At 62.4% G+C, this 25,860-nt stretch overlaps 1 protein-coding gene across 6 annotated transcripts in view; it reads left to right on the forward strand.

Moving 5' to 3' along the window:
• The first annotated feature begins 1,698 nt into the window (after positions 1 to 1,698).
• Positions 1,699 to 25,860, forward strand: part of SH3BP2 (SH3 domain binding protein 2) — a 35,421-nt gene continuing 11,259 nt past the window's right edge. Inside the window, exons 1-2 of one of the 6 annotated variants that reach the window (XM_061145405.1) lie at positions 1,738 to 1,821; positions 17,566 to 17,612. Coding sequence is in view for 2 of the 6 variants with exons in the window: in XM_061145400.1 (XP_061001383.1) it covers positions 19,903 to 19,985 (83 nt within the window). In the remaining 4 variants the exon portion in view is untranslated. Of the gene's footprint in view, positions 1,822 to 8,204; positions 8,343 to 17,565; positions 17,613 to 19,491; positions 19,986 to 21,764; positions 22,104 to 25,860 lie in introns of those variants that run through there. The other 5 variants (XM_061145402.1, XM_061145399.1, XM_061145400.1 and 2 more) reach the window with 5 other exon arrangements.

Genomic DNA, 25,860 nt, shown 5'->3' on the forward strand with positions numbered 1-25,860 from the left:
CCCCCTCGGTCCTGGTTTTTCCCCCAGTGGGCACAGCCTCTTGGTTCCGGCCTTTCCTACTTCCCCCCACTCAGTTATCGCCTCTGACTCCAAGCATGCTCTGTAGCCAAGGACCGTCTTTCTGGGGCCTGGGACTCATTCATTGCTCTGGGACAGGTGGATAGTGACAGGGCCTACGTTCTGTCTAGCTGCCAGCTCTGAGCACCCCCACAGCCTCGGTATGCCTCCTCCAGGCTCCGAGGGACCTCGGCCTCAGCATGACCACAACCAGTCCCTGGCTGTCCCCCGCCCTGCCTGGTTCGGGGTAGCTGGCCCAGCCCCTGCCATGGCTGCCCTGCTGGACACTGGCCGTTGGTGCCCAGTGCAGCACAGAGGGGCAGGCCTGGGCCTCCCCCGTGGACAGGGTTCGGCCTCTGCGGGCTGGCCTTCTGTTCTCCCCTCCAGTCCCTTTAGCCCCTGGCCAGACCCTGTCCTTCCCCTGCTCACAGCTTCCTAAGCTCTTGGACCAGGGACCCCAACCCCACCCCCCAGCCTCATTGAGTCTGAGCCATGAACCCCTGCCCTGCCTAGGAAGGCTCTAGTCCCCACAAGCCTGCTGGCCTTGCTCCCTCTCCCAAGAACACATGTACTCTCTCTCTACCTATACCGCCCCTTGGGGCTCCTCTCAGGAAGTCATCTCCCAGAAAACCCCTTTCCCAGAAGATCTGACAAGCTCCCTTTCGCCTAGGCCCTCTCCCCTTAAACAGGGTAATCTTGGTCTAAAACCGGGTTTGTGTCTCCTGTACCCCCATGGTTGTGGGGAAGGGCCTTGGTTGGGAGCCTCCCAGAGGTAAAATGTGAAGTACCCTGTTTTCTGGGCCTCCCAATCCTGGAACAAGACCCCTGGATCCTGGGAGTCCAGACCCGCTACAAGGTTTGTGTCCCAGCTTGGAAGTGACTGAACAGTGCCCTTCCAGACTCTTCTGGAACAAGGGCAAGATTCCAGAGGTTCGGTTCCCAGCAAGCCCTCTTCTGCCCAGTGGGGGAGCCGGGTAGGGGGTAAGGGGTCACGACGGGTCCTTGCCCCTGGCCTCCTGACGACCGCTCCTCCTCCTGCAGGATCAGGATCAGTGGGTTGGCGGGGAGGGGGCAGCGCCGTCCCCAGTGGAGCCACGAGAGGCCCCTGGGCAGGACACACACGTGCATCTACTGCGCATCTGTTGTGTGAGGTGCGGGGATGGCGTCCACACCCGCAGCCAACCCCGCAGCCTTCTCGCCTCGGGACCAGGAGTGGGGAAAGCCGGGGGGTTCCCGGGCTCTGAGGTCCTGACCTGCACCCAACCTCGAACTCGGAGACCCGCTAGCTGCGCACGGAGACCTCCAGACTGCAAAAGGAGTCGGTGGGGTGGGCCCGGAGAGCCAGCGGAGGCGGGGCCAAGATCGCGGAGAGGGGAGTAAAGGCGAGCAGTAGACCGGCCGGAGTCTGGGGAGGTGGCGCTGGGTGAGGGTAGGGCCAGGTAGAGGGGCGGGGCCGGGAGGACAGAGACGGGGCGGGGCCAGATCAAAGGGACACGAGTCAGGGGCGGGGCCATGCAGAAGGGGCGGGGCCGGGAAGACTGGGACCGGGCGAGGAGCCTGAGGGGGCGGGGCGGGGGGACGGGGCGGGGCCAGATCAAAGGGGCGGGTATAACCCGGGGGCGGGGCCAGGCAGAGGGGGCGGGCAGAGCTCCTGGCCGGATCCGGCTCGTGGCTACCCGCCCGGCGGGTGGGAGCGCCTGGCGGCTGACCCCGGAGCCGCCGCAGGCACGCAGGGCCCGCCGGCTGGGAGCAGAGCCTCGGCAGGTAAGGCACGGCGGCGGGGCGCGGGCGGGGCGCGATCGAGTCCCCCGGGCTAGCTGGAGAGTCTTCGGGACTGGGGTTCTAGCCAGAGGGCGGGCGGGGGCCGGTCAGCTCCAGCGCGCGCCAGGCCCGGCGGCCGGCGCCACACTGCCCGAGAAAGCGCGCGAGTTCGGGGTGCGCAGGGTGCACCCTGGAGGCCTAGGAGCGGGGGCCGGGGCGTCGCGTCTGCTCCGCGTCCCCCTCGTTCCTCTGGCCCCCGCTTCCCCAGACTCCTGGGGCTCACGGACCGCCGCAGGTCGTTATTACACGACCCACCAGACCCGGCCTCCGAAGGCCCGGGCGGCGAGTTTGCGCCCACCTCCTCCCGGTAATCCAAACTTCTCCTTCCCTTGGCCCGCGCAGCGAAGGGTGGAGAAAAGCTGCCGCTGGAGCTGACTCACACTGAAGTGTGAGTGACTGATGGCCCCGTGGCTCTGGGGGTGTCTGCGAGTCGTATTCTGGGGAACAGTGAGTTTCAGAGAGCTGGAGGTTGAGGACAGCCTTCCTTCCACATGTGGGCCCGGCCCCTCCCAGCAGCCCAGCTCTTTCCTGCTGCTCTGGGCCTCACCTGCCTCTGGTGAAGTGTTGACAGTGGCTTCCACTGCGGGTGTTGCTTGGGCCTGAACCCTGCAGCAGCGTGCGGGCCCGGGGCCCACTCCCTCTGCGTCCCTGCTGGAGCCCCAGTGCCTCACATCCTCTCTCCCTGCCTCAGTTTGCCCATCTGTCAGCACCCGTGACGCCCGTGCCAGCTGGCCAGGTGGCCGTGCTGAGTAAAGAGCCACTCCTAAATGGCCCTGGCTTCAGGCAAGAGCTCTGTATGGACGAGGGGCATGTGATCTTGCTAACGAGGCTGTAATCAGGCCCCAGCAAAAAGGGGGCTCAGGAAATGTTATCTGCCGTGATGAAGATGATAAAATGTGTAGAATTTTTTCTGGTCAGTCTGACAGCCAAGGAGGCAGGGAAGTCCTGGAGCCAGGGTAGTTTTCTAGGATGGAGATGATAAAATGTGTAGAATTTTTTCCTGACAGTCTGACAGCCAAGGAGGCAGGGAAGTTCTGGAGTCAGGGTAGGTTTCTAGGATTATGTTTAGCCCAGCAGTGAATGAGTGTGACCCTGGATCAGTCCCCTGCCCTCTCTGGCCCAGGCTCCTGAGACTGGAGGTGGGGCCTGGGATCCGTTATGTTCTGGCCTTCATCCCACCGTCTCCAGCACTGCAGGCAGGCCAGGGGGCCAGCATGGGGGCTCTAGTGTGAGAGCTCTGTCAAATTCCCCTCCCTTCCACTCTATTAGTTGGCTCTGTGCCCCGTGTTGGGGCACACCCTGGCCAGAGGAGTAGGCAGGACAGAGGAGTAGGTGGCCCATACTGATCCCTGGTAGTCAGCTGGAAAGAGGGGCGCTGGCAGAGGGTCTGCCCTTTTTGGGGAGCCTCTCAGGCCTTCAGAGTCAGGGAGGAGCCCACCAAGGAGGCCAGCTTGGGAGAGACAGGAGGGTAGGTGACTCCAAACCTCCCTTGGCCCTTTCTGTTCACGTGGACAGAAAAAAGTGAGGTGCTGAGTCAGCCCCCGATGTCCCTCCCCCAACATGGAACCCGGCAAGCTTGCAGGCTGACATATGGGAGGCCTAGGGGGCACAGAGAGACGTGCAGAGGGGCTGGGTCCTGGCTTCCAATTCGGCTGCCACTCTTTACCAGCTGTGTGGTCTTGGCCAGGAGGCCTCACCCTGCTGAGCCTCGGTTTCCTCATTTGTAAAACGGGGGTAGTGAACCGCTCACAGGTGTCTGTGAAGGTCCGGGGGCTGGTAGTGGCATATGGTTGGTGTCCAGCAACTGTGGGCCAGTGGGGGTGCTGTCCATAGCCCTCTGGGCTAGTGAGCAGGGATAGCCAGGCAGCGGCTGCTTGGGAGGGGGCGGGACCTGGAGAGGTTGAGGGCAAAGGGCAGGCTCCAGGTCCCTGCTGCTTGGGTCTCGTGGCCAAGGCCCGAGTCTCTCAGGAGTGGCCAGGATCAGGGAGCCACGTGGGTCCTCCTGGTTTCTGTCATTGATGCTCTATCGGAGACTCCAAGGGTCAGTGACTGGCAGGCCCTGCTCTCCCCTCATTGGCTGGCTCATTAGGTGATCTCAGTAAGCCTTGGGCATGCACATACGTGGTTTTCTAGGCAGCACAGGCAGCCTAGCCAAGGGAGGTGAATGGCAGGTGGCCGGTGAAGGAAGTATTTGCCGTCAGGAGGAGGATTGTCTGAGCCAAGAGGGCAGCCATGGAGGTAGGAACAGACTGAACCAGAGGCTGGAAGTGCAGAGGGTGGCAGACCAGTTTGACCGGAGTGGCTGGTGTGTTTGGATGTGGTGGGAGTATGGATGGGGGGTGGATGACCATGCAGAGGGGCCTGGGGGCAGGGAGAGGGGTGGTCAGGAGGCTGAACTCCTACCCACAGGCAGCAGGCCTCTGACTCTCTCCAGTGGGCCTGACCAGTCATCCAAGGGCTGTGACAGTCCCACACGTGGGCCGCCTAAGTCCCAGAGGCGGGAGCTGAGGGGCGGGGAGCATTCTGGACTCTGTAGCTTCAGACAGGTAGGCCCAGCAGTGCGGCACTGCCTGGTCACCCTGCTCACCATGCTGGGCCTGGGCACCAGAGGCTGGCAGGACGATGCCAGGAGAAATGGGGCTGCCTCCCGGCCGCGGCCAGGAGACCCGCGCCTCTTTCGTGAATGACACTTCCTGATTTGGGTGCTAGAAGGCCCCAGCTCTGGGCCACACGGATGGACTAGGGCTCGGGGGCCAGGCTCCTGAGCTGCGCGCCAACTCTAGGCGCAGTGGGAGTGAAGTGCTTAGATGTGGGGGGGGGGCGGGGCACGGGACTTGAGTCTCCCCACCGCGCCCCTTCTCCCTGGACAGCAGAGATTCTGAGGTTCTGGCTCTGGGGCCACCTGCAAGTTGACCCCTGCCCGTCCCCCCAGGTCAGGAACCACACTGAGACCTGGTGCTTCTCTCACCCCTGGCCCCAGGGTCCAGAGATGACTGATCCTTGGCCCCTGTGGGCCAGCCACAGTGGGACCCAGCACCCCTTGCCCTAGAAAGGTGTGGGCCCCGTCACCTAGGCGATGGCCTGAGGAGTTGGCAGGGCACCCTCTTGGTGTCCATACCCCTTCCGCCACGGCCACGTTCTGATTCCGAGAAGTGCCGTCTGCTTCCTTATGAATCAGATGTTTATTGTCTACTGGTTGAGCCCAGGGTAGGGGCGGCCCACTGCCAAGCACGCGCGTCCCAGGCTACTGGGTGGGGTGTGGGTGTCTTGCCTGCTGGAGCCTGCAGAGTGAGGGCGGGCCCAGCCCCGAGTCTCCAGGCGGACGGTGACCGCCCTGAGTGCTGGGACCAGGGTGGGCTCCCCCACGGCCGGGCGCTGAGCCAGCCCTGGGGAAGACCTCCCCGGGGGGCCTTCTCCCAGCTGCACGGCTCCTCCCAGCAGGCAGACGAGGAGGGCGGGTTTCCCAGCATGGAGCAGCAGCCTGCCCTTGTCACGTCTTAAGTGCATCTCTGGACTTGAGCTCCTTCCTCGGGAAACAGAGGGAAAGCAGTTCTGGCTCTGGGAGTCCTCGGGGAAGTTAAGTGAGACGCTGCAAAGGAGCCCACACTGGGAGACGTAGCCCAGACCCAGGGTGGGGCCTACCCTCCCCGCCCCCGCCCCTGTGCAGACGCTGCAGCTCCATCTGGGGGGCCCCCTCCCTGTCTCCCCGCTCCATGTTGTAATCCAGCCTCACTCTTCTGTGGCTTTAGAGACCTCCGGGTCCCCACCCACTGCCCCCGGCCCGGGAGGAGCCAGCCTAACCCCTGCCCCTCACTGCTGGCTGCCCACCACTCCCCACCCGCCCCGCTCCCCACCCCAGCAAGGTGACGGGAGGTCAGGGTGTGACCTCGGGGCCTGGGATGCCAGGGTAGACCCTGGCTTGATCCTGAAGCCTTAGGAGCCAGGGCGGCACCCACAGTTCAGCTGGCTGGGAAGCTATGCCACCCCACTCCGAGTCCTGTCCCTGGGGCAGGGGGGCAGGGGTGGGCCCCCCTCAGAAAGCTGCTGCCCCCTGGGCCTCCCGTTTGTGCTGGGCACCCTGTGTACCCGGCCCTGGGCCAGGCGTGGACGGGGAGCCTCCTGGCCTGTCTGGGCCTCCCCACCGCCGCTGCCTCCCTCAGGAGCAGTTTAATAAAAGGCCTGAGTGTCCGTCCTGCCTGGTCCTCAGGGACCCTCCCTGGACCCCACCGCACCTCAGCCTGTGCACTGGTCACCGTGTTCCCTGTCTGCTTTTCCCTGCTCCGTCTGTTCCTGGTGAAGGACAGGGCCCCACCTGAGTGCCCGTGCCCTGCAATGCCCCTGTGGGCCTGGCGCAGAGGAGGGAAGTCCCTGGTAGAGCAGGCCTGCAGCCCGGCCAGCTGCAGGCCGGGCGTGTTTAGCTCCTGCTGGGTGTCAGAGACGCGGGTGCTCCGTCACCCCGAGAGCCCTGTGCCGCTGGCCGGTGAAGCTCCCGATCGCATCACAGCGGGTGGCGGTGCGGGGATCTTGCTGGGGCCCCTCTGCGTTTCCACCACAGCCCCTGGCTCTGGGCTCCAGCTCCTGTGTCCTCCATAGTCACCACTCCAGCCGCCTGGATTCGGGGGTCCCCGCAGGGGTTCACACGGGGAGACTGAGGCGAGGGATCAGGGGCCCCCCATCCTAAGTGGAAGGCGTTCCTTTTTCTGTGGCTGTTCCTCCCTGGAGACATACACTGGGACTAAGGCTGGGGTCAGGCTGAGCCCCCCTGAGCCATGAGCCACAGGGAGACCTGGTCTTTGAGTCCTAGACAGCCAGTGCGCCCCTCCCACCCAGATGGGGCCCTGTAGGAGAGTGGTGGAGAAGGATCCAGAACACCAGATCTGGGAGCCCTGCGTGGACAGGTGCAGGGGAGGGAGGCGACCCTGGAGACTCACCCTGCCCCCTCCTCCCTCACTCCAGCTGCTTCCTCCCCTCCTGTTTGAGGTCAGGAAAGGAAGACCTTTTTCCCAGGGGTGCAAGCAGCTGGCACCGAGCTGCTGGGTCCCCTGATGGCCAGGCAGCTGCCAGGCTGGGGGCGGGGCCCTGGCCGGCAGGTCCGTGATTCCCGGGCGGGTTTGACCCTCGTGGGCAGAGATGGAGTGGCCGTGCCCCCGTCCCTCCACACAGGATGAGAGCCTTGAAGCTGCTAGGAGTGCAGGGCGGCCATCCCGTCGGAGGCTGGGCAGGATCCGTGCCGTGAGCTGGATGCGGTAGAGGGGCCCAGGGCCCCCGTGGTCCATGCCCGGCCCCCACAGCCTCCCTGCTGGCCCACCCAGCTGTTGTCGGAGCCCACAGCGCCTGCAGGGAGAGCCTCAGTCTCCAGTGGGAGGGGTAACCACCATGTACCCCGCCCTGTCTTGGGAGCTTGTGGGTGCTGCCCTGTACCCCATGCGCCCCTTATCCCACAAGTCCTCCCTTAACCCCTACCTCCTGACTTCTCTGGAATCCCCCCAACTCTGAGGGACCCCAGCCCAACACTTTGCTGCCTGGCATGCACCAGGACTGGGGCATCCCCTGCCGGCTCCTGGCCTCACAGGGGAGCTGCTTGGGGGTGGGGGTGGGAAACCCTGGACCCCATCTCATCTGGCTCCAGACCCTAAGCTGCACTGCAGAGGAGGTGTCCCCAACCTGGGGGCAGGGTGAGGGAGAGCCCCAGGATGGCTGCAGACGCCGGTTCTGGCCCTCCTGGGGCCTCAGTTCCACTAGCCCTGGCGTCCATTTGTATAAAATTGGAGCAAGGGACGGAGTCCCTCCCTGAGCTCCCCAGCCATCCTGAGGTTCCTGGCACTGGCCTGGGGAGTTCTGCCAGGAAGAACACGAGCTCTCCGAGACCAGAGCCATCTGTCCTCTTGAGAATGTGAGCAGGATGCTGAAGCGCTGTGGTCAGCGGCAGCTGGGCCTGCTCTGGGGAAGGAAGAGGATTGAGAAAGAGACACCCGCTCACCCCACCACCCTAGCAGGCCCTGCCCCAGGCCCGAGGTTCCCCAAGCAGCCGGGCACCCACGGGCAGCTGTTCCAGGCCAAGGCCTTGGGAGGCAGGCGGGGCAGCCCCACGCCGGTGGTCTCCACACTGATTCACCTGCTGCCTGGAGGACCCCCGGGGCCCCTCCCCAGGGCCGGGCTCGGGGCTGCCTGTGGGGAGGGCGCAGGCACCGTCCTCATAGTGGGCGGTCCCTGAGAACCACATAGGAGGTGCCACTGGGCACCTGAGGTAGGGCCTTTATGGGGTGGGAGCAGGAAGACGCAGGCAGGAGGAGCCAGGCCCAGAGCTGGTCTGTGTTTGCAGAGCTCACTCTGGGTCTTGAGACGTCCCTCCCACGCACGCACAAGTACCCCCGCTGCGGCAGTGGCCGTAAGGAGGCCTGGATGAAAGCAGGAGACACAGGAGAGCCCGGTGTGCGGTGGGGGCAGAGGTTCGGTGGAACAGGGTGAGTCGGCGACCCGCTCTGAGAGGCCCCCGGGGCCAGGGGAGGCGGACGTGGTGGACTGGGGCCTGGGGGAGCACCCCCACCCGGGAGCACCCCCCCACCCTGCCGCCCAGTCCTCTCTGCTGGCTTTCCTGGCCACAGAGGAGTGACCCCCATGGCCGTCTCCCCAGGGAGGGAGAGGGTGTCCCTGTGGCCCCATGGAGCCATGCCCCTCCCACACCCAGGACAGGCTGCCCCAGGTGGTGGCAGGTCCCCAGCCAGGAGGAGGTTCGGGGCCGGCCCTCGGGAGCTCTGCTGACAGTCAGGAACCACCTCACCTCTGGGAACCTCAGTTAGGCCGAGAGTTGGGGGAGAGTGTTTGCCTCGTGCGTGGTGGCCCCACAGGCAGACCACAGGGCTGGATGGGCCCTTGGCCTGTCGGGGTCTGGGGAGGCTTCCCAGGGCTGCTGGGCCCACGGTGGGGTTCGAGAGGGGGCGCTGGACAGAGAGCTGAGGCCACATTGCCTGAGGCTGTGGTGGCTGGGGGCCTTGCCTGGAGCTGCCCACCCCACGAGGCAGGGCCGGGTCTGGAGTCCCCAGGCAGCAGAAGCCCGCCCCTCCAGCCCCGAGGTCCCTTGAGGGCACTGCTCCCTGGCCTGACTGGGCCGTCGGGGTGTCCTGGGGTGACCTGATGGCAGGGTGGGGACAGTGGGTGGCGGTCGGGGCAGGCCGTCCTGCTGGAGCACCAGCGGGGTGACGGCCTTGAACCCAAGACTTGCCTCCCGGCTGTGGCTGGGACCGCGCTTGGGGTGCGGGGCTGGCGTGTAGGATCCCGCAGGACCCTTGGCTTCGGGAGAGGCAGTGTGCAGGAGGGAGACCCCCACCTCCCCGCCCCTGCCACCTCCTGTCTGTTAAGGCTGCTGGAGAGGGAGGGACAGTGACCGGGCCCCTTTCCCGCCAACCCGGGCCCCCGGCCAGACCTTCCTCGCGCCGGGCCTCCGAACAATGGGGCAGTGTCAGCGCTCCTGGGAACGGTCAGGCCAGCCAGGCCCCCCACGGGCCCAGGCCGAGGGGCTGGGAGGGAGGCCAGCAGTGAGTCATCCGTCCCTTGCCAGGGTTCCCGGGCCGGGGGCACCAGGACTCTGCTTCCCCAGCCTCTGCCCTGGGGTCCTGGTCGGCTCCTCCTTCCCTTTTGAACCTCTCCCTTTCCTCTCTGGCTCCCTCCCTTCTGGACACGTGGCTGTCTCTCTGCCTTGGTCCCGGGCAGAGACCCAGCCTGACCGTGGCTGTCGCCTGCCTCATCGTGGGCTGCTCCCCTCTCCCAGCCTGTGAGGGACCCCGGAAAGAAGCCAGTAAGAGGGCCCAACCTAAAATTTGGCTGAGGAATACAAGGTGGACCCCAAGAAAGAAGTGAGGCAACAAAATAAAACACTCTCCAAGAGAGTGAGGGTTAACCGACAACATCAAAGAAAGAAGAAAAGAAAAGGTATGAAAAATATTAGCATCAGGGATAACAGGATAAAAATAAATGGGTTAAAGCTGAACAGAGACCAGACCCGGAAATGCTGAAGTGAGAAGGAGGCGGGAAGGGTCCTGTGGTATGGACTTGGCCTTGATGGTTCCGGCCTGTGGCAGGGTGGGCAGAAAGCGAAAACCTTGCTGGACGGATGGTGAGCCAGGTTCCTGGGCGGGTGAGTGGTCCAGAGACACCCCCCCAAAGAGGAGCTGGAGGAGGAGCTGAGATGAGGGCCACTCCTCACGCCCCTGGACCCTGACGTGCTGACCTGTGGCAGTGCTGCGAGGTACCCAGGAGCCGTGTGGGTCCTGTGGCCCGAGGGAGCCTCCTGTGGCACAAAAGAGCCTAAAGAGGTGAGAGAAGCGACGGACGCTACTGGGGTCGACCGTGGGAAGCCCCGGCGGGTGGTTCCCAGCGTGCAGGGCTCACGCAGATGCCCTGGCCTGGCACTAGCCAACAGCAAGTGTCCCCGCGGCGAGCCTGCTTTATGGCCAGTCTGAAGCCTCCGGCCGTGGCTCCTGCAAGGAGCAGTGGGGCCCGGGCCTCTCCTTGGCCCCCACCCAGCATGCGCTTCCTGGCCTCTGTATCCTCACTGAGCTCCCCTGTTATCATCTCAGCCTGGTGTTGGGGTCTGGGCTGAGTGGGGCGCCCTCCACCCCGAGGCTCTGGGCCCAGCGCTGGGCCAGGTAGCTCTGGAAGAGCCTGGGAGAGCTGCCTCTTTTGGTCCTCAGTCAGTTCAGTTCAGTTCAGTTGTTCAGTCATGTCTGACTCTTTGTGACCCCACGGACTGCAGCACGCCAGGCCTCCCTGTCCATCACGAGCTCCCGGAGTTTGCTCAAACTCAAGTCCATTGAGTCGGTGGTGCCATCCAACCATCTCATCCTCTGTCGTCCCCTTCTCCCCCTGCCTTCAATCTTTCCCAGCATCAGGGTCTTTTCCAGTGAGTCAGCTCTTCGCATCAGGTGGCCAAAGTATTGGAGTTTCAGCTTCAACATCAGTCTTTCCAATGAACATTCAGGACTGATTTCCTTTAGGATGGACTGGTTGGATCTCCTTGCAGTCCAAGGGACTCTCAAGAGTCTTCTCCATCACCACAGTTCAAAAGCATCAATTCTTCGTCACTCAGCTTTCCTTGTAGTTCAACTCTCACATCCATACATGACTACTGGAAAAATCATAACCTTGACTAGACGGACCTTTGTTGGCAAAGTAATGTCTCTGTTTTTTAACATGCTGTCTAGGTTGGTCATAACTTTCCTTCCAAGGAGTAAGCATCTTTTAATTTCATTTCTGCAGTCACCATCTGCAGTGATTTTGGAGCCCATAAAAATAGTCAGCCACTGTTTCCACTGTTTCCCCAACTATTTGCCGTGAAGTGATGGGACCGGATGCCATGATCTTAGTTTTCTGAATGCTGAACTTTAAGCCAACTTTTTCAATCTCCTCTTTCACTTTCATTAAGAGGCTCTTTAGTTCTTTTTCACTTTCTGCCATAAGGGTGGTGTCATCTGCATATCTGAGGTTATTGATATTTCTCCTGGCAATCTTGATTCCAGCTTGTGCTTCCTCCAGCCCAGCGTTTCTCATGATGTACTCCGCATGTAAGTTAAACAAGCAGGGTGACAATATACAGCCTTGAGGTACTCCTTTTCCTATTTGGAACCAGTCTGTTGTTCTATGACCAGTTCCAACTGTTGCTTCCTGACCTGCATATAGATTTCTCAAGAGACAGGTCAGGTGGTCTGGTAGTCCCAACTCTTCCAGAATTTTCCACAGTTTATTGTGATCCACACAGGCAAAGGCTTTGGCATAGTCAATAAAGCAGACATAGATGTTTTTCGGGAACTCTCTTGCTTTTTTGATGACCCAGCAGATGTTGGCAACTTGATCTCTGGTTCCTCTGCCTTTTCTAAAACCAGCTTGAACATCTGGAAGTTCATGGTTCACGTGTTGTTGAAGCCTGGCTGGGAGAATTTTGAGCATTACTTTGCTCGCGTGTAGAGGAGTGCAACTGTGCGGTAGTTTGAGCATCTTTGGTCCGCAGGGTGCTCTTATCAGCAAGCTTGTTTGGGGGAGGAGTGAAGTGACTTGCACCAGGTCTCCGGTACAGAGAAGCAAAGCTGGAGGTGGTGCCCTGGCCTGGGTGCTCACCCTGGGGCAGGTCTGAGACCCTCTCCACGCTCAGCTGGGCACGTGCCCTCATGCATGTTCTGGCCGGACCGGCCCCCTCTATCAGTGTGTGGCTCTTCTTGCCCCAGCCCCAGGCCCTCTGCACAAGCGCTGTCCCACCCGGGACACTCCGTGTGACCTTGCTGGGCTGCGGCGTGTGGATGCGCCGATGTGTCCCTGTGTCTGAGTGGAAGGGTTGTCACAAGGGTGAGTCAGCGGTGGCTACCTCCGTAGCAGTTGAGAATCCCAGATGGAGGGCAAGGCTGGCGTGGACCCGGGGTGAAGGGTGTGGTGTTTGCTCGCAGGCGGCAACGCCCTGACTGTCTCCTCCTGCCCCATTAGCGGTGGCGGCAGTGAGCAGGCCTCAGGGTGGCTTGTGCTCTGGGACCGTCTCCGGACCGGCTCCCCTGGGCCCTGGAGGTGCGTGTGAAACAGGAGCAGACCCTGAAATCAGGAGGACGGACTGGCATGTGCCTGCACCCCTGCGCTGTGTGCCCCAGCCTTCAGCCTGGAGCCTGGGGGCCTCCTCCAGCTGCGCTCCGGGCTGTGGGTTCTCCGTCTGTCCATCTGTCCAGAGAGCAGACCCCGGGCCTCCTCACGCCTCTTGGAGCCAGGCTTGGCAGGAAGTGTGGGGTGGGTGAGGTGGCCCGCAAGGGTGGTGCTGGCGCGGCGGCCGCTGCTGCAGCCCACTCAGCCTCAGCTTCCTCATCGGGAGCGCTGGAGACAGGCAGCGGGGAATGAGTGGGCCCTGGGCGCTCACACCTTGGTGCTGGGGGGACGTTCCCGGAGGCTGCTCCCTGCCCTGACCCACTGGCTTGGCCCTCTGTCACAATAGGTTGACTGTAGGCAAGAAAGGAGCCCCCCAGCCTTTGAGACCACCCCCCCCCCGGCCTTGGCCCCAGCGAGTCGGGCTGTGTCCCCATAGGAGGCGCGTGTGACCTACACATGTGTCCCCAGGAGGGTCTGGCTGGTGGTCGCCTGTGCTCCTGAGGCCTGGGGCCAGTGACCGGGACCAGGCCCTCCTCCGAGGGCAGGACCAGGCCTGTCTGGTGTGCCAAGGAGTGACCCAAGGAGCATGCATGTGGTTTCTGGGAAGAGGGTGGGGTAGGCTGGGCTTGGGGAAGTCCTGCCGCCCGTGGGTTCCTCGTTCACTGGGGGTCGGCCTCACCCTGACCTCAGAGCAGAAGGTCTGTCCCCTTCCAGGTGACCCGACAGAGGGGCTCGGAAGGTTCCAGCCCCAGCCCTGGAGGGTCAGCAGCAGTGTTGGGCAGCCTGGTCTGCCTGGGGCTCGGCCCACCAGGCACTCGCGGCCGGGTCGGGGGGTGGGGGGACGGTGCCTTGTCCAGGCCCCACACCTGCTCTGCCCGTGGGGGCTGCTGGCCTTGCTTTGTGGACCTGTGAGGCTGGGAGTGGTCAAGAGCCTCGCCGAGGTCCCTCTGGGGGTGTCCGGGCCTTGCTCAGTGGGTGACAGACCCCCTTTGGCATCCATCCTTGCAGCCAGAGGGCCCCGCCCCACACCCAGGGATGAAGAAATGGGGATGCTTGGGGCAAAGCGAGTGGTTTAATTCAGTAAATGAGCTCCACAGTTGGACCCCAGGTGGAGCCGGGAGTGTCCGGCCAGTGGGTGAGGTCTCTTCATGCTGCAAGAGGTGGCTGGTGTCCCCTTTGTGCTGGGGACACTGCAGGGGACGGACTCACGGTATGGGGACACTGCAGGGGACAGACGCACGGAATGACTGCCATCCACATCCCCCTCCCCGCTCCAACCCCGAGCTATGTCAAGGGAGAGGCAGATAGTCAACAGACAGACTGGCAACGCTGCAGTCAGTGCGGCTGCTGGGGGCACGGAGCCTCCCCTAGGAGGCTTGCTCATGGGCAGAGCGTGTGTAGATGGGCAGGGGCTGTGTGTGTGGGCAGTGGGTCTGGACTCAGGGCCATGGAGGAAGGTGCGGGGCCTGGGGAGCCGGGAGATGTTGCTGCACCCTGAGCCACGCGCTGGACATGGGTGGCGTTTCCATGCCTGGGGCCGTGGCTCAGAATGGGGCCAGCAGCCGTGGGCAGGGAGTGCTGGAGGGTGCTGACCCACAGGGGCAGCCTGGGAGGCCGTGTTCCGGCTCTGAGCAGGGCGGTTCGGGAGGATGTTCTCCCTTCCCGAGGTGCCCGTGACAACGGGGTGGCCGGCAGGACCCCTGGAGCCCCCCTGTCCCTGGGCCATGCCCGGTGATCCTCGGGACAGCCTCTTGCAGGCGCCGTCGGCCCACTGTTCTCACGAGGAAGCAGCCGAGGGTGGGCCGCGAGGTTAGGGTGGACCCAGCCTGTCCCCAAGGAAGTCTGTGCGTCGCCACCACTGTCCTGCTTCCCAGTGTCCCATGGTGGAGCGACCCTGCCCTGGTGGTGGTGGTGGTGGGGGGCGGGTACCCGGGGTGCTCACATCGGCTGTGTGCGCAGCCGTGAACACCCGTGGGCGATGGGCCAGGAACATGGGGGTGGACCCAGCCACACGTCAGCACTTTGGAGAGTTTTTTTTATCAAGCAATTAAAAAGTGGAAACTTGTCAGTGTCATGATGAACTGAAGTGTGAATCCTGGAACGCCTCTGCTGGCTTGTGGTTTGAGACGAGAGGGTGACGGTACCAAGCCGCACTTCCCCCAGCCCCCGGCCCCCCCACCACAGCCTGTTGTGTGGCCTTGGTCCAGAAGTCGGGGGCCCTGAGCCTGGCACGCCTGCCCAGCCGTCCCCCGACCCGTCCACATGCTGCTCCTTCCTGGGGAGCCCTGCCTTCTCCGGGGCTCCGATGAGGGTGCCCTGCACCTGATGCGGGGCCCGTGGGTGGCCCCTGCTCTTTTCTGAGGGGCCCCGACTCTCTTTGGGAGCCCCCCAGCTCTGCCCCCACAGGCTCACCCAGCCCTCGACCCTGGCCCTTGGGAGATGCTGCCTGATCTGGGAATATTTGCTAGAGGCAGAGGCCAGGCCTGGAGAGGCAGCCCCAGCTGGCTGTGGTGTGGGAGCGCATGCAGGGGCACGTGGGCTCCCTTGAGTTGTCTGTGGGGACAGAGCTCGAGGCGAGGGTCCCGAAACCACACTCCTGCCCCTGTTTGGCCACCGCCCTCGGAAGCGCCGGCTCCGTGTGGGCAGCTGTGCATGCCAGCGTCTTTCTGCACTTCCCCAATTCCCTCTGTCCCCACCCACAGCAGCTGCTGGACTGCCTTGAGACCCCACCCTGGGCAGCCCTGAGAAGCCCCGGGGGGCCTCCTAGACCCCGGCACGGTGCTGGCCTGGTCTCTGTCTTGCAGTGAGCAGACCCCAGGGCTCACCCAGTGCTGGCCAACGGCTCACTCACCAGGCAGAGGTCCTGGGGCCACGGGGCTTTGCGGCAGCCACTGGACCTCCGTTCTCGTTGGGGGTCAGCTTCGTTCCTCACTTTGGCTCTGGGGGACAGCCCAGGCGTGTGCTGGTGTAGCCATGTAAGGGTGTGGCCGCTTGTGTAGACGCAACAGTGAGCCCACCTGACCACGCATCCTTCGGTCTCTTGGTCCCTTTGGTGGGCCAGGCACTGGGCTCTGGGCATACAGGGGGACCCAGGCCCGTGGGGGAACGCTGGGGTCACACATGTGATGCCTAAGGCTGTGCCACTGACTTGGAGACTGCAGGGAAGGGGCTGAGGTCCGAGAAGGTCCTTCTCGCAAAGGATGCAGGGGCCTTTTGGAGAGGAAATGGCTTCCAGTGGAGGAGATTGCAGTCTGAGAATGGGGCGCGGTGGTCCTTGTGATAGGCCCACAGCTGAGGGCCCAGGGCAGCAAGCCGGGGCCAGACCTCGCACGCTCAGCCAGGGGCCAGCCCGACCTCTGCTCCGCGGTGGAGGTGACTGGACAGAGCCAAGGAGGGGCTGGCCGGGAGGTGGGCCCTGCAGGTCTGCTGAATGTGGGCTGGGCCTGGCCTTAGCCGGTGCACGGTGGGCGTGGGAGGTGGTGAGCCAGGCCCACAGGAGGCCATGGATGTCCAGGGAGGCCGCCCAGATGTACCCTGTCCAACCTCACGCCTAGGGGGCCCTCGCAGAGCCAGCCTCACCCTGCAGGGCACGCCCCGGGCTTCTAACCGACTGTGACTTCATCCAGGGAAGAACGTGGGCAAGTCCCCGTGTGAAATAGTTTCTCACGGCCGCCCTAACCAAGTGCCGCCAGCTGGGGGCTGTGAAACACAGAAATGTATTCTCACGGTCCTGGAGGCCGGACTCCAAAGTCACGATGTCAGCAGCACCCTACTCCCTCGAGGGCCCCAGGGCGAATCCTTCCCCGTTCTCTGTCTTCCAGCTTCCTGGGGGCTGCCTGCGGGCCTGGGCTTCCTTGGTTTAGGGACACATCACCCCAGTCTCTGCCTCTGCCTTCCCCTTCTCCTCTTTATTCTCTCTCTCTCTATTTTTAAATTGAAGGCCCACAGCATGATGGTTGACTTGCATATATTGTGAGGGGATTGCCACAATAGATCCAGCCAGCATCTGTCTGCTTATATAGATACAATGAAAAGAAAAAAAAAGAAGAAAATGCTTTTTCATGTTGAGAACTCGCAGGATGTATTCTCTTTCCAGCTTTCCTGTGTATCACACAGCAGTGTCGGCCGGTCACCATGTCGTCCATTGCTTCCCTAGGACTTATCCACCTTAGAACTGGAAGTTTGTACCTTTTGGCCACCTTCCTCCGATTCCCTCTCTTTCCACTCTGTGCCTCTGGTGACACAAACCTGACTTCTTCCTCGAGTTCTTCCTCTTTTGTCTGTTACAAGGATGCTTGCTGTTTCATTTAGGGCCCATCTGGCTAAACCAGGGTGAGATCCTTAGTCACGTATGCGAAGATCCTTCCCCAAGTAAGGTCAATCACAGTTCCCAGGGACTCGGGGGCCCCCATTCAGCCCACAACACGGGGTGACCCTGGGCAGGACTCTGCCCCTACCCCCCCCACTCACTCTGCCCAGCTGGATGGCACCCTGGCCCGAGCTCCTGGGACTCCTCGCGTCCCCTCACCGGAAGGCGGGTTACAGTGCCGGGAGGAGAGAAGAACTGGCGCAGAGAGGAGGGGAAGGGCTCCGGGGCCCTGGTCCTGCAGGGTGGGGACCAAGTAGGTGGGCCCTAGGCTGGCTGTGGGTGGCCCCGAGCCCTCCGCGGGGACTGATGCAAAGCGTCTTATTTTGAGAGCTTGAGGTTTTCACCAGTGGAGGTGCCAGTCACCCTGCCCTGGGCACAGGGCCCTCCCTGAGCCTGCAGGCTCTCCTTGGCACAAAGGCGGCAGGCGGGCGCCGGGCTGGGCACAGGGGCCCTGGGAGACTGGGGTTGCCAGCGCCGTGGTTCCGGCCCCCACACCTCCGCTCCCTGGCCGTCGGCCCGGCCAGCGCCCTGCTCCGTGAAGCCCCGCGTCCCCGTGGTCAGCACGGGTGAGTGGGCTGTGAACACCAGGGTGGGACAGGCTTCACGGCCTGCGGCAGGGGCGGTGCTGCGCCGGCCTGTGCCTTGCTCCAGAGGAGGCCGAGGACCCTGGCACCCAGAAGGCCCTCCTCCCTCTTTCGCAGGCTGACACTGGCCCCTGTCCAGCAGCTGGCTAGTCCCACCCACCCTGGTAAGTGTGTGGCTCGGTGGGTGGTCCCCAAGCCTGGAATTTAGAGGCAGCCGCCCTGGGGGCTGGGGGAAGAGCTACAACTTGGGGAATGTGGGGTGGAAACCAGAGCTTCCCAGAGTTGGGACCCCAGCCCCACCCATCTTACTGCTTGGATGATGGTTATTCCCAGTCTAGTGGGACGGGGAGGTGGTTCCCACTACTGGAGGAGGGGCCCTGAACACCCTCTGTTTCAGGAACATGAAGTGAAATGAAGTGAAAGTCGCTCAGTCGTGTCTGATTCTTTGCGACCCCATGGACCATACTGTCCACGGAATTCTCCAGGCCAGAATACTGGAGTGGGTAGCCGTTCCCTTCTCCAGGGCATCTTCCCAACCCAGGGATGGAACCCGGGTCTCCCGCACTGCAGGCGGATTCTGCGCCAGCTGGGCCACCAAATGAAAGCAGCGTTATTTGTTGCAAAGATGAACTGCGGCCTGGGGGGTGGGGAGGAGCCGGGAGAAACCAGGAGAAACTGGGAGAAACTGGGGAGGCCTGGAGCGGGGAGATGTGGCGTCACCGGGAGGAGCTGGGAGAAACTGGGAGGCCTGGCGTGGGGGGACAGGGCGTCACCGGGAGGAGCCGGGAGAAACCGGGAGAAACTGGGAGGCCTGGAGCGGGAGAGATGGGAGGTCACTGGGAGAAACTGGGAATCCTGGAGCGGGGAGAGAGGGGAGGTCACTGGGAGAAACCGGGAGGCTTGGTGCGGGGGCCTCGGGAATCCTGGCCTCGGCCTCCCTGAGGAAATAGGGTAGGCAAGGGGCCAGCGCGGTCTGACCTCCATGGAGACCCCACGGCTCCCACAGGTGTGGTCCTCTGCCTGCTCCCATCTCTGCCTGCACAGGACAGAGGCTGGCTGGGGCCCCCTCCCCACTCTGGGCAGGCTGTGAGGGTGGACAGGAGGAGGCCCCCTTTAACCTCCCTGCCACCCCCTGCCTGTGGGCTGTGGTCAGTTGTCTGCTGTAGGCGCCGTCTGCCCACGGCCCCCGGCGGGCACTGAGGCTGCTGCTGGTGGGAGGCCAGGGTGCCCCCTGAGCAGAGTGAGGACGCACAAACCCAAGTTCCCCATCCAGGAGACGGCGGGGCGGGGCAGGGGGTGTGTGTCTGAGGCCCAAGCTGGACACCTGGATGTGTGTGCGACCAGGTGCCCGCAGGCCGGCTGTGGGTCTTGCCCTGGGATACCCGCTGGGCAGGCTAGGACGAGCCTCTGCAGCGCCCGAGGACGCGCCGTGCCCCTCAGACCCTGTGGCCGCGGGGCCCTGAAGCGCTCCGTCCCCCAGCTGGAACTCAGGGGAGGGGAGGCAGGGGGCACGGGGTTCAGTGCCCAGCAGCTTGGGCTGGGCTCCCTGCCCCCAGCTTCCTGGGTGGGGGAGGAAGCCCAGCTTGGAGGGGCAGAGCAGGCCTGGGGGGTGGGGGACTGTGTTGTGAGTGGGACCCGGTGGGGACCAGGCAGGGATGGAGCGCGCTTGGCCACTCGGGGCGAAGTGCTTTCTAGCAAGCCAGGTGTTCGCCGGGGAGCCGAGTGCGCTCGGTTGGGGGGGTGTGAGCCCAGCTGTGTCACAGAGGCTGCGCCTGGTGTGGGTGTGGGAGGGGCAGAGAGGCCTGGGGGACGCAGAGGGAAGGCTGGCATCCCGTCCATCCTTCGCCCCTTAGGGTCAAAGGGCAGAGAGGTGGCCACCTCGACACGTGGAGGTCTCCTGCTGCGAGAGGTGGGGGGGGGGGCGGCCCTGCATGTGGCCTCGGGAGGCGGAGCCGCGTGGCAGAGTCCATGTTCTGGCCCGCGGGGTGCCCCGGGGAGGTCGTGACTTCGTGTGCAGCTGTCTTTGGGGCCAGGGAAGCTGGGCCTGACGCCCTGGAATTCAGGGCTCCCGTGATTCGCTGGGAAGAAGCCCAATCCGCAGAGGTGGCCCTGGGGTAGGGGGTGGGACCCTGGCAAGTGGCTTCCTCCCCGGGGCGGGGGGTGGTCACAGCTGGCCTCGTCCTGGGGCCTGGCGAGTGTCGTCTCTGGCCACAGTGGGCACGACTGAAAGCTAGCAGGCCAGAGCACCTAGCGGGCGCACCATTGGGTCTCACAGGAAGTGCTGGCTACCCGGGGCTGCCCAGGGGCCCAGCAGCAGGAAGTCCTGGTCGGGGAGGAGCCCCGGCGGCCACAGGCCCCAGACACAGGCGGCGGGCGGCTGTCAGCAGGAGGGAGCGGGCGGCTCACCTGCCCCGGGATGCCGGCCGAAGCCCTGCCCCATGGCCCCTGAGCCGCATGGCCTTCCTGGACCCCAGGACACCTGCCCCCAGGCCGTCACCAAGCAGGAGGAAAGCCATGTGCTGGCTCAGCGCCACCAGGTCAGTGGGGCGGCCCCGCGGCGGGGGGCTTGGGAGCCCGTGCCGGCCCAGCGCCTGTAGAGCCGCTCCGGGGGGGCCCGCGTGTGAGCTCGGACCCACCCTCCTTAGGGCGGCGGCGGTGGGATGCACCGGACCCTGGCCCTGAGCCCCAGGAGGAGAGGAGAGGAGAGGCCGGGGTGGACGGGGCAGCCGGTGGGAGCCCACGGCCCGCGCTGCTCGGCTGGCAGCCTGCAGAATGCCCCAGGTCGGCGTGGGCCTTCCACCAGACACCCTGCCCTGCCCAGGGGGTGTGGGCACTGGGTCCTGGGTTCACATGCTGTGAGTGTGTGTGAGTGTGACTGTGTGTGCGTGAGTGTGCCTGCACCAGGGGAACGCAGAGCCGTGTGAGCCCGCGGCCTGCCCGCTGCCCACCCCCGTTCCTGGAGCGCCGTGTCCCATGCCTGGGTGCCTGGCAGGGGGCTCAAGAGCCTGGGGTCTCAGGGACCCCAGCCCAGGTCGTGCTCCTCCCCCTGGCGCGGCTGCTCACTAGCTTTCGTGGGAGATGGATATTTTTTTTGGTTTTGTGGGAGATGGTTTTCTTTTGGTTTCCATTCTTTTGTGGAGAAAGATTCAGGGAAGAGGAAGGGAGAGGAGCAATTGAAAGGGGAGACTGAACCCAGAGGCGCTGTGCCCCGCCCCTCAGGCGCCATCTAGCGCCCGCTGAGTGCCCGGGTGGGGCGGCAGGGCCGTGAGCTTGGAAATTACGATGCTGGTTCACACGTCAGGGGGTGCTGGGGTGGTGACGTGGGCGATCCCTGAGAAGCGCGGAGTCTGGCACACGGTGTGTGCCCGGGGTGTCCCGGGCGAGCCCGTGAGCTGGGGGTAGAGCAGCGCTGTGGGGTTTAAGGGGCAGTCAGGCCCGGCGCTGGACGGGTGCAGGGCTGTGGGGTGGTGCTGATGACTCTGGCGCTCAAGCTGCCTCGACCAGGGGACCGGACCCCCCACAGAGGGTCCTCTCAGCCCCTGGAGGGCTAACCCTAACCTAACCCTAACACCCTGGAGGGTGTGTGTGAGTACATGTGGGAGTCAGTGCGTGTCTCAGTATGTTGGAGTGCATGCGGGCGCGTGTGAGGGTGAACACACATGTAAGAATGAACGTGAGCATGCACACGTGTCGATAAGCGTGTGCACGTGTGTGAGTGTGAACAGCTGAGCGAGAGTGTGTGTGCGTTTGAGGGCATGTGTGGACGTGGCATGTATGAGCACGTGCAGGTAGGTGTGTGTGAGTAAGCACACATGTGTGCCTGTGACAAGTGAGTGTGTGCATAGTTGTGAGTGTGCGAATGACCACCCTGGGGACCCTGGGAGCCCTGGCCTCCCCTCCCTGCGGCGCTCACAGACGGGCGGCCAGTGACCACCGACAGGAACCCCTAGCACTGTGGTCGCACGAGGCGCCGGCTCCTTCACCACAGCCAGGGCCGCAGGTCTGCAGGTGTCGGGAAGGGGAGCCGAGGGAGCTCTGCTCTCATGCACAGGCTCACACGGTGCACACGTGTGTGCACACATGCCAAAGAGCACGCACAGAACCTTCTCACCCGCGCCGTGCGGCTCATGCACGCGTCCTGCCTGGGTGCGCCGTCCGTGACAGTGGCTGGGTGTGTGGGCCTTTTCAGGGGATGACCACAGGCCCCAGGGACTCACACCCCAGGGGAGGGGGAGCCACAGAGCCTGCACTTCCTGGAGCCCAGGGCTGTCTCTGCGAGGAGGAGCGGTTTTCACCTGCTTGCTCTGCCCCTGGGTGCTGCAGCCTCGGGCCTGGGTCCCACAGACCAGTCTCAGCTTTCAGAGAAGGTGGGGGTGAGCACGGAGCAGAGACCAGAGAGCTGTCTGGTGCTGGGCTCCTGGGCAGGTCCCAGTGGCGCGGGGCAGGGCCTGGGGCCCAGAAGATGCAGGGGCGTCAGGATGAGCCGGCCCTGCCACGGTCCACCCTCTGGAGGGGGGTGGCGGAACGTCGTCGTCTGTCTCTGAAGCAGGGACGCTCCCAGAGGAGGTGACCGTGGAGCACAGCCAGGCCTGCTACCAGGTCAGCCAGTGGGCACCAGGAGCGCTCCTCTGGTCCGCAGAGGGGGCTGTGGCCAGGTGAGACCGAGCCCTTCACAGGCCTGTGCCCGCCTGGCCGCCGAGCCGACCAGGGTGGGACTGCGGGGCCGCCTGCTCCCTCTGCTTCAGGTGCAGAGCCAGGAGGAGGGGTGGGCTCCGTCAGTCCTCAGCTCTGCCTCCGGCGCCCCCTCCCCCACAAAGATGCCAGGTCTCCTTACAGACTGGGGAGGAGGCGATGGAGTGGGCTGGGGGCTCTGTGTCCACTTCCTCTGGCTTCCAGGCCACCCGCAGTCCCCACCACCCAGGGCAGCAGCATTCTGCTCCTCCCGTGGGACAGCCTGGTGCCCCTTTGTGCCCGGGTGCCCCTCTTAGGTCGGGGAGGACCACCTGAAGAAGGGACAGCTGAGCTAGCTCCTGTTTCATTTTCAGATTGTTGCTGGCAGAGGGAAATACGGTGGAGTTTTATGTGTCCATCTGCTGTCCCGCCGCCTTGCTGAGCTTGTTTATTATTTCTAAACATTCTTTAGTGGATCCCTGGGGTTTTTCCTGACCATCTAACCTCTGAACAGTTTTACTTTTTCCTTGCCAATCTGCATAGCTCTTACTTCTTCTTTCTGCAAAACTGTCCTGGAAACTCTGGCTCAATGGTGAATAAAAATGTCCTTCCCTTGTTCCTCACTGGAGAGGAAGCTTTCGGTCACTCACCGCTGATCGTGATGTTCGCTCAGGGTTTTTCATAGACGTTCTTCACCAGGTTGAGGAAGTTTCCTCCTACTCCTAGTTTGTTGAATGTCCTTTAAAAAAAAAAGTTTACTTATCTGCTCCGGGTCTTAGTTGCAGCACATGGTGTGTTTAGTCTTTGTTACTGCATGTGGGATCTTTTGTTGAGGCCTGCGAACTCTCAGTTGCGGCATGTGGGATCTAGTTCCCTGACCAGGGATCGAACCTGAACGCCTTGCATTGGGAGTGCAGAGGATCAGCCACTGGGCCACCAGGGAAATCCCTATTGAGTGTTCTTATCATGAAGAATTGCAGATTTTGTTAAATGCTTTTTCTGCTTCTGTTGAGACAGTTGGGGCTTCCCTGGTAGCTCAGCTGGTAAAGAATGAGCCTGCAATGCAGGAGACCCCGATTCGATTCCTGAGTCAGAAGATCCCCTGGAGAAGGGATAGGCTACCCACTCCAGTATTCCTGGGTCTCCCTGGTGGCTCAGATGGTGAAGAATCTGCCTACAGTGCAGGAGACCTGGGTTTGAACCAGGGAAAGATTGCATTGGGAAGATCTCCTGGAGGAGGGCATGGCAACCCACTCCAGTATTCTTGCCTGGAGAATCCGCATGGACAGAAGAGCCTGGCGGGCTACAGTCCATGGGGTCCCAAAGAGTCAGACATGACTGAGCGACTAAGCACAGCACGTTGAGACAGTTGTGTGGTTTTGTACTTTATTAGATTTATACTGTATTGTTCAGTTGCTCAGTCGTGTCTGATCCTTTGCAACCCCATGGACATGCCAGGCTTCACTGTCCTTCACCATCTCCCAGAGCTTGCTCAAACACATGTTCATCAAGTCGGTGATGCCATCCAATCACCTCATACTCTGTCGTCCCCTTCTTCTCCCGCCTTCAATCTTTCCCACCATCAGGGGCTTTTCCAATGAGTCGGTTCTTCACATCACATGGCCAAAGTACTGGAGTTTCAGCTTGAGCATCAGTCCTTCCAATGAATATTCAAGACTGATTTCCTTTAGGATGGATTGGTTTGCTCTTCTTGCAGTCCAAGGAACTCTCAAGAGTCTTCTCCAACACCACAATTTAAAAGCATCAGTTTTTTGGTGCTCAGCCTTCTTAGTGGTCCAGCTCTCACATCTATACATGAGTACTGAAAAAAACCATAGCTTTGACTTGAAGGACTTTGTCGGCAAAGTAATGTCTCTGCTTTTTAATATGCTGTCTAGGTTTGATATAGCTTTTCTTCCAAGGAGCAAGTGTCTTTTAATTTCGTGGCTGCAGTCACCATCTGCAGTGATTTTGGAGCCCAAGAAAGTGAAATCTCTCACTGTTTCCATTGTTTCCCCATCTGTTTGCCATGAAGTGATGGGACCGGATGACATGATCTTCGTTTTCTGAATGTTGAGTTTTAAGCCAGGTTTTTCACTCTCCGCTTTCACCTTCCTCGAGGCTCTTTCGTTCCTCTTTGCTTTCTGCCCTAAGAGTAGGGTCATCTGCATATCTGAGGTTATTGATATTTCTCCCGGCAATCTTGATTCCAGCTTGTGCTTTATCCAGCCTGGCATTTTACATGATGTACTCTGCATATAGAAGTTAAATAAGCAGGGTGATATAACATGCTTTGAATTTTGCTTTTTGACGGTTTTTTTGGCCCCAGTGCCAGCTTGCGAGATCTTAATTCCCCCACCAGGGGTTGAACCCAGGCCCTGGCAGTGAAAGTGCTGTCTTAAGAACTGAACCACCAAGGAATTTTCTACATTCTTTGAATTTTGACTGTTAAATCAAGCTTGCATTCCTAGGTTAAATCCCACTAGGCGTGGTCTAGAATTCATTGTGTGTGGTGCTGGATTCAGCTTGCTAGTGTTTTGGTTAGGAACTTTCTGTCTACACTCATAAGGGATACTGGTCTGTAGTTTTCTTGTGAGGTCTTTGGTTTTGGTATCAAGGTAATGCTGGCCTTCTAGAATGAGTGCCTTCCTCTGGATTTTGGCAGAGTTTGTGAAGGACTGGTGTTCATTTGGACCAACTCTTGAGGGTTGAGTTAGCTCAGTTGTAAGAGGAGGCAGTGGAAACACAGTGGACAGAGGCCTGAAGGTGGGAGCGTGGTGGACTTGAGTAAGGTGTGCCCTGGGCCTGGCTGGTGCAGGCACAAGGGAGGCGGAGGGCAGGAGGAGAGCCCATGAGAGAGGTCCACAGGGGCCGGATCCGGAAGGGCTGGTGGGATGTGAGCAGGTCCTGGTGTTTTAGAACGGAGCAGCGATGGGCATTGGGCTTGTGTTAGAGAATGTGCGGAGGGGAGGGTGATGGAGGAAAGAGACTGGAGGCCCAGGGGGAACTGAGGAGAGGAAGTGTTAGCACCCAGAGGTGGTGGAGGGGGGCACAGGCTGGGGGGCTGGGAGTGCTGTTGGGAGGGGTTGGCAAGGGCACTGTGAATGGGCATGGAGTGGAGGGAGGCTGCTGGGACAGGCCAGGGCTGGCTGCAGCGGGGAGGGGTCTGAGCGCTGGCCTGAGAAGGCAGCTGGTAACCAGGGGCGGGCAGCCAGGTGGGAGCAGGGCTGAAAGTAGACCTGCCCTCTGCTGCCCGCGGCCCATGTTGGTCAGCAGTAGAGGAGGCAGAACGGTGGGGAGGCCACCAAGGGCCTCCGCCAACCTAGGGGGTCTCCTGGGAGTGTGCCCACCGACTTCCAAGAAGGTGGGAGGTGCCCAGGACCAGACCCCTGACTCCTGCGGGGAACCCCGGTTCAGACCGGCGCCGCAGCCTTCCCCGGAGGGGGCACTCTCGCCCACCAGCTCCGCCTGAGCCGAGAGGCAGGGCGGTCCTCCCCCCGACTGACCAGAGCCCCTCAGGGTGGGGTCCGGGGAGAAGGAGGCATTTTCCCAAGGGCTCCGTCGCACGGAGCCGGGTGGGGCTGGGGTCCGGGCGGGGGCCTTCTAGCCGCGGGGCTGTGAAGCCGGCTGCCCGTTCGCCTCTGAGGCTTCCTGACTCCCGGCGGCCCCCTCGGGCCTCCTCCTAGCGCCCGTGCGCCTCCTCGGGGCGGCCGGGGGAGAAACGGAGGCCCGGGCAGGGCC

Source organism: Dama dama, chromosome 6 (assembly GCF_033118175.1).
Source record: "Dama dama isolate Ldn47 chromosome 6, ASM3311817v1, whole genome shotgun sequence".
Taxonomy (NCBI): Eukaryota; Metazoa; Chordata; class Mammalia; order Artiodactyla; family Cervidae; genus Dama; species Dama dama.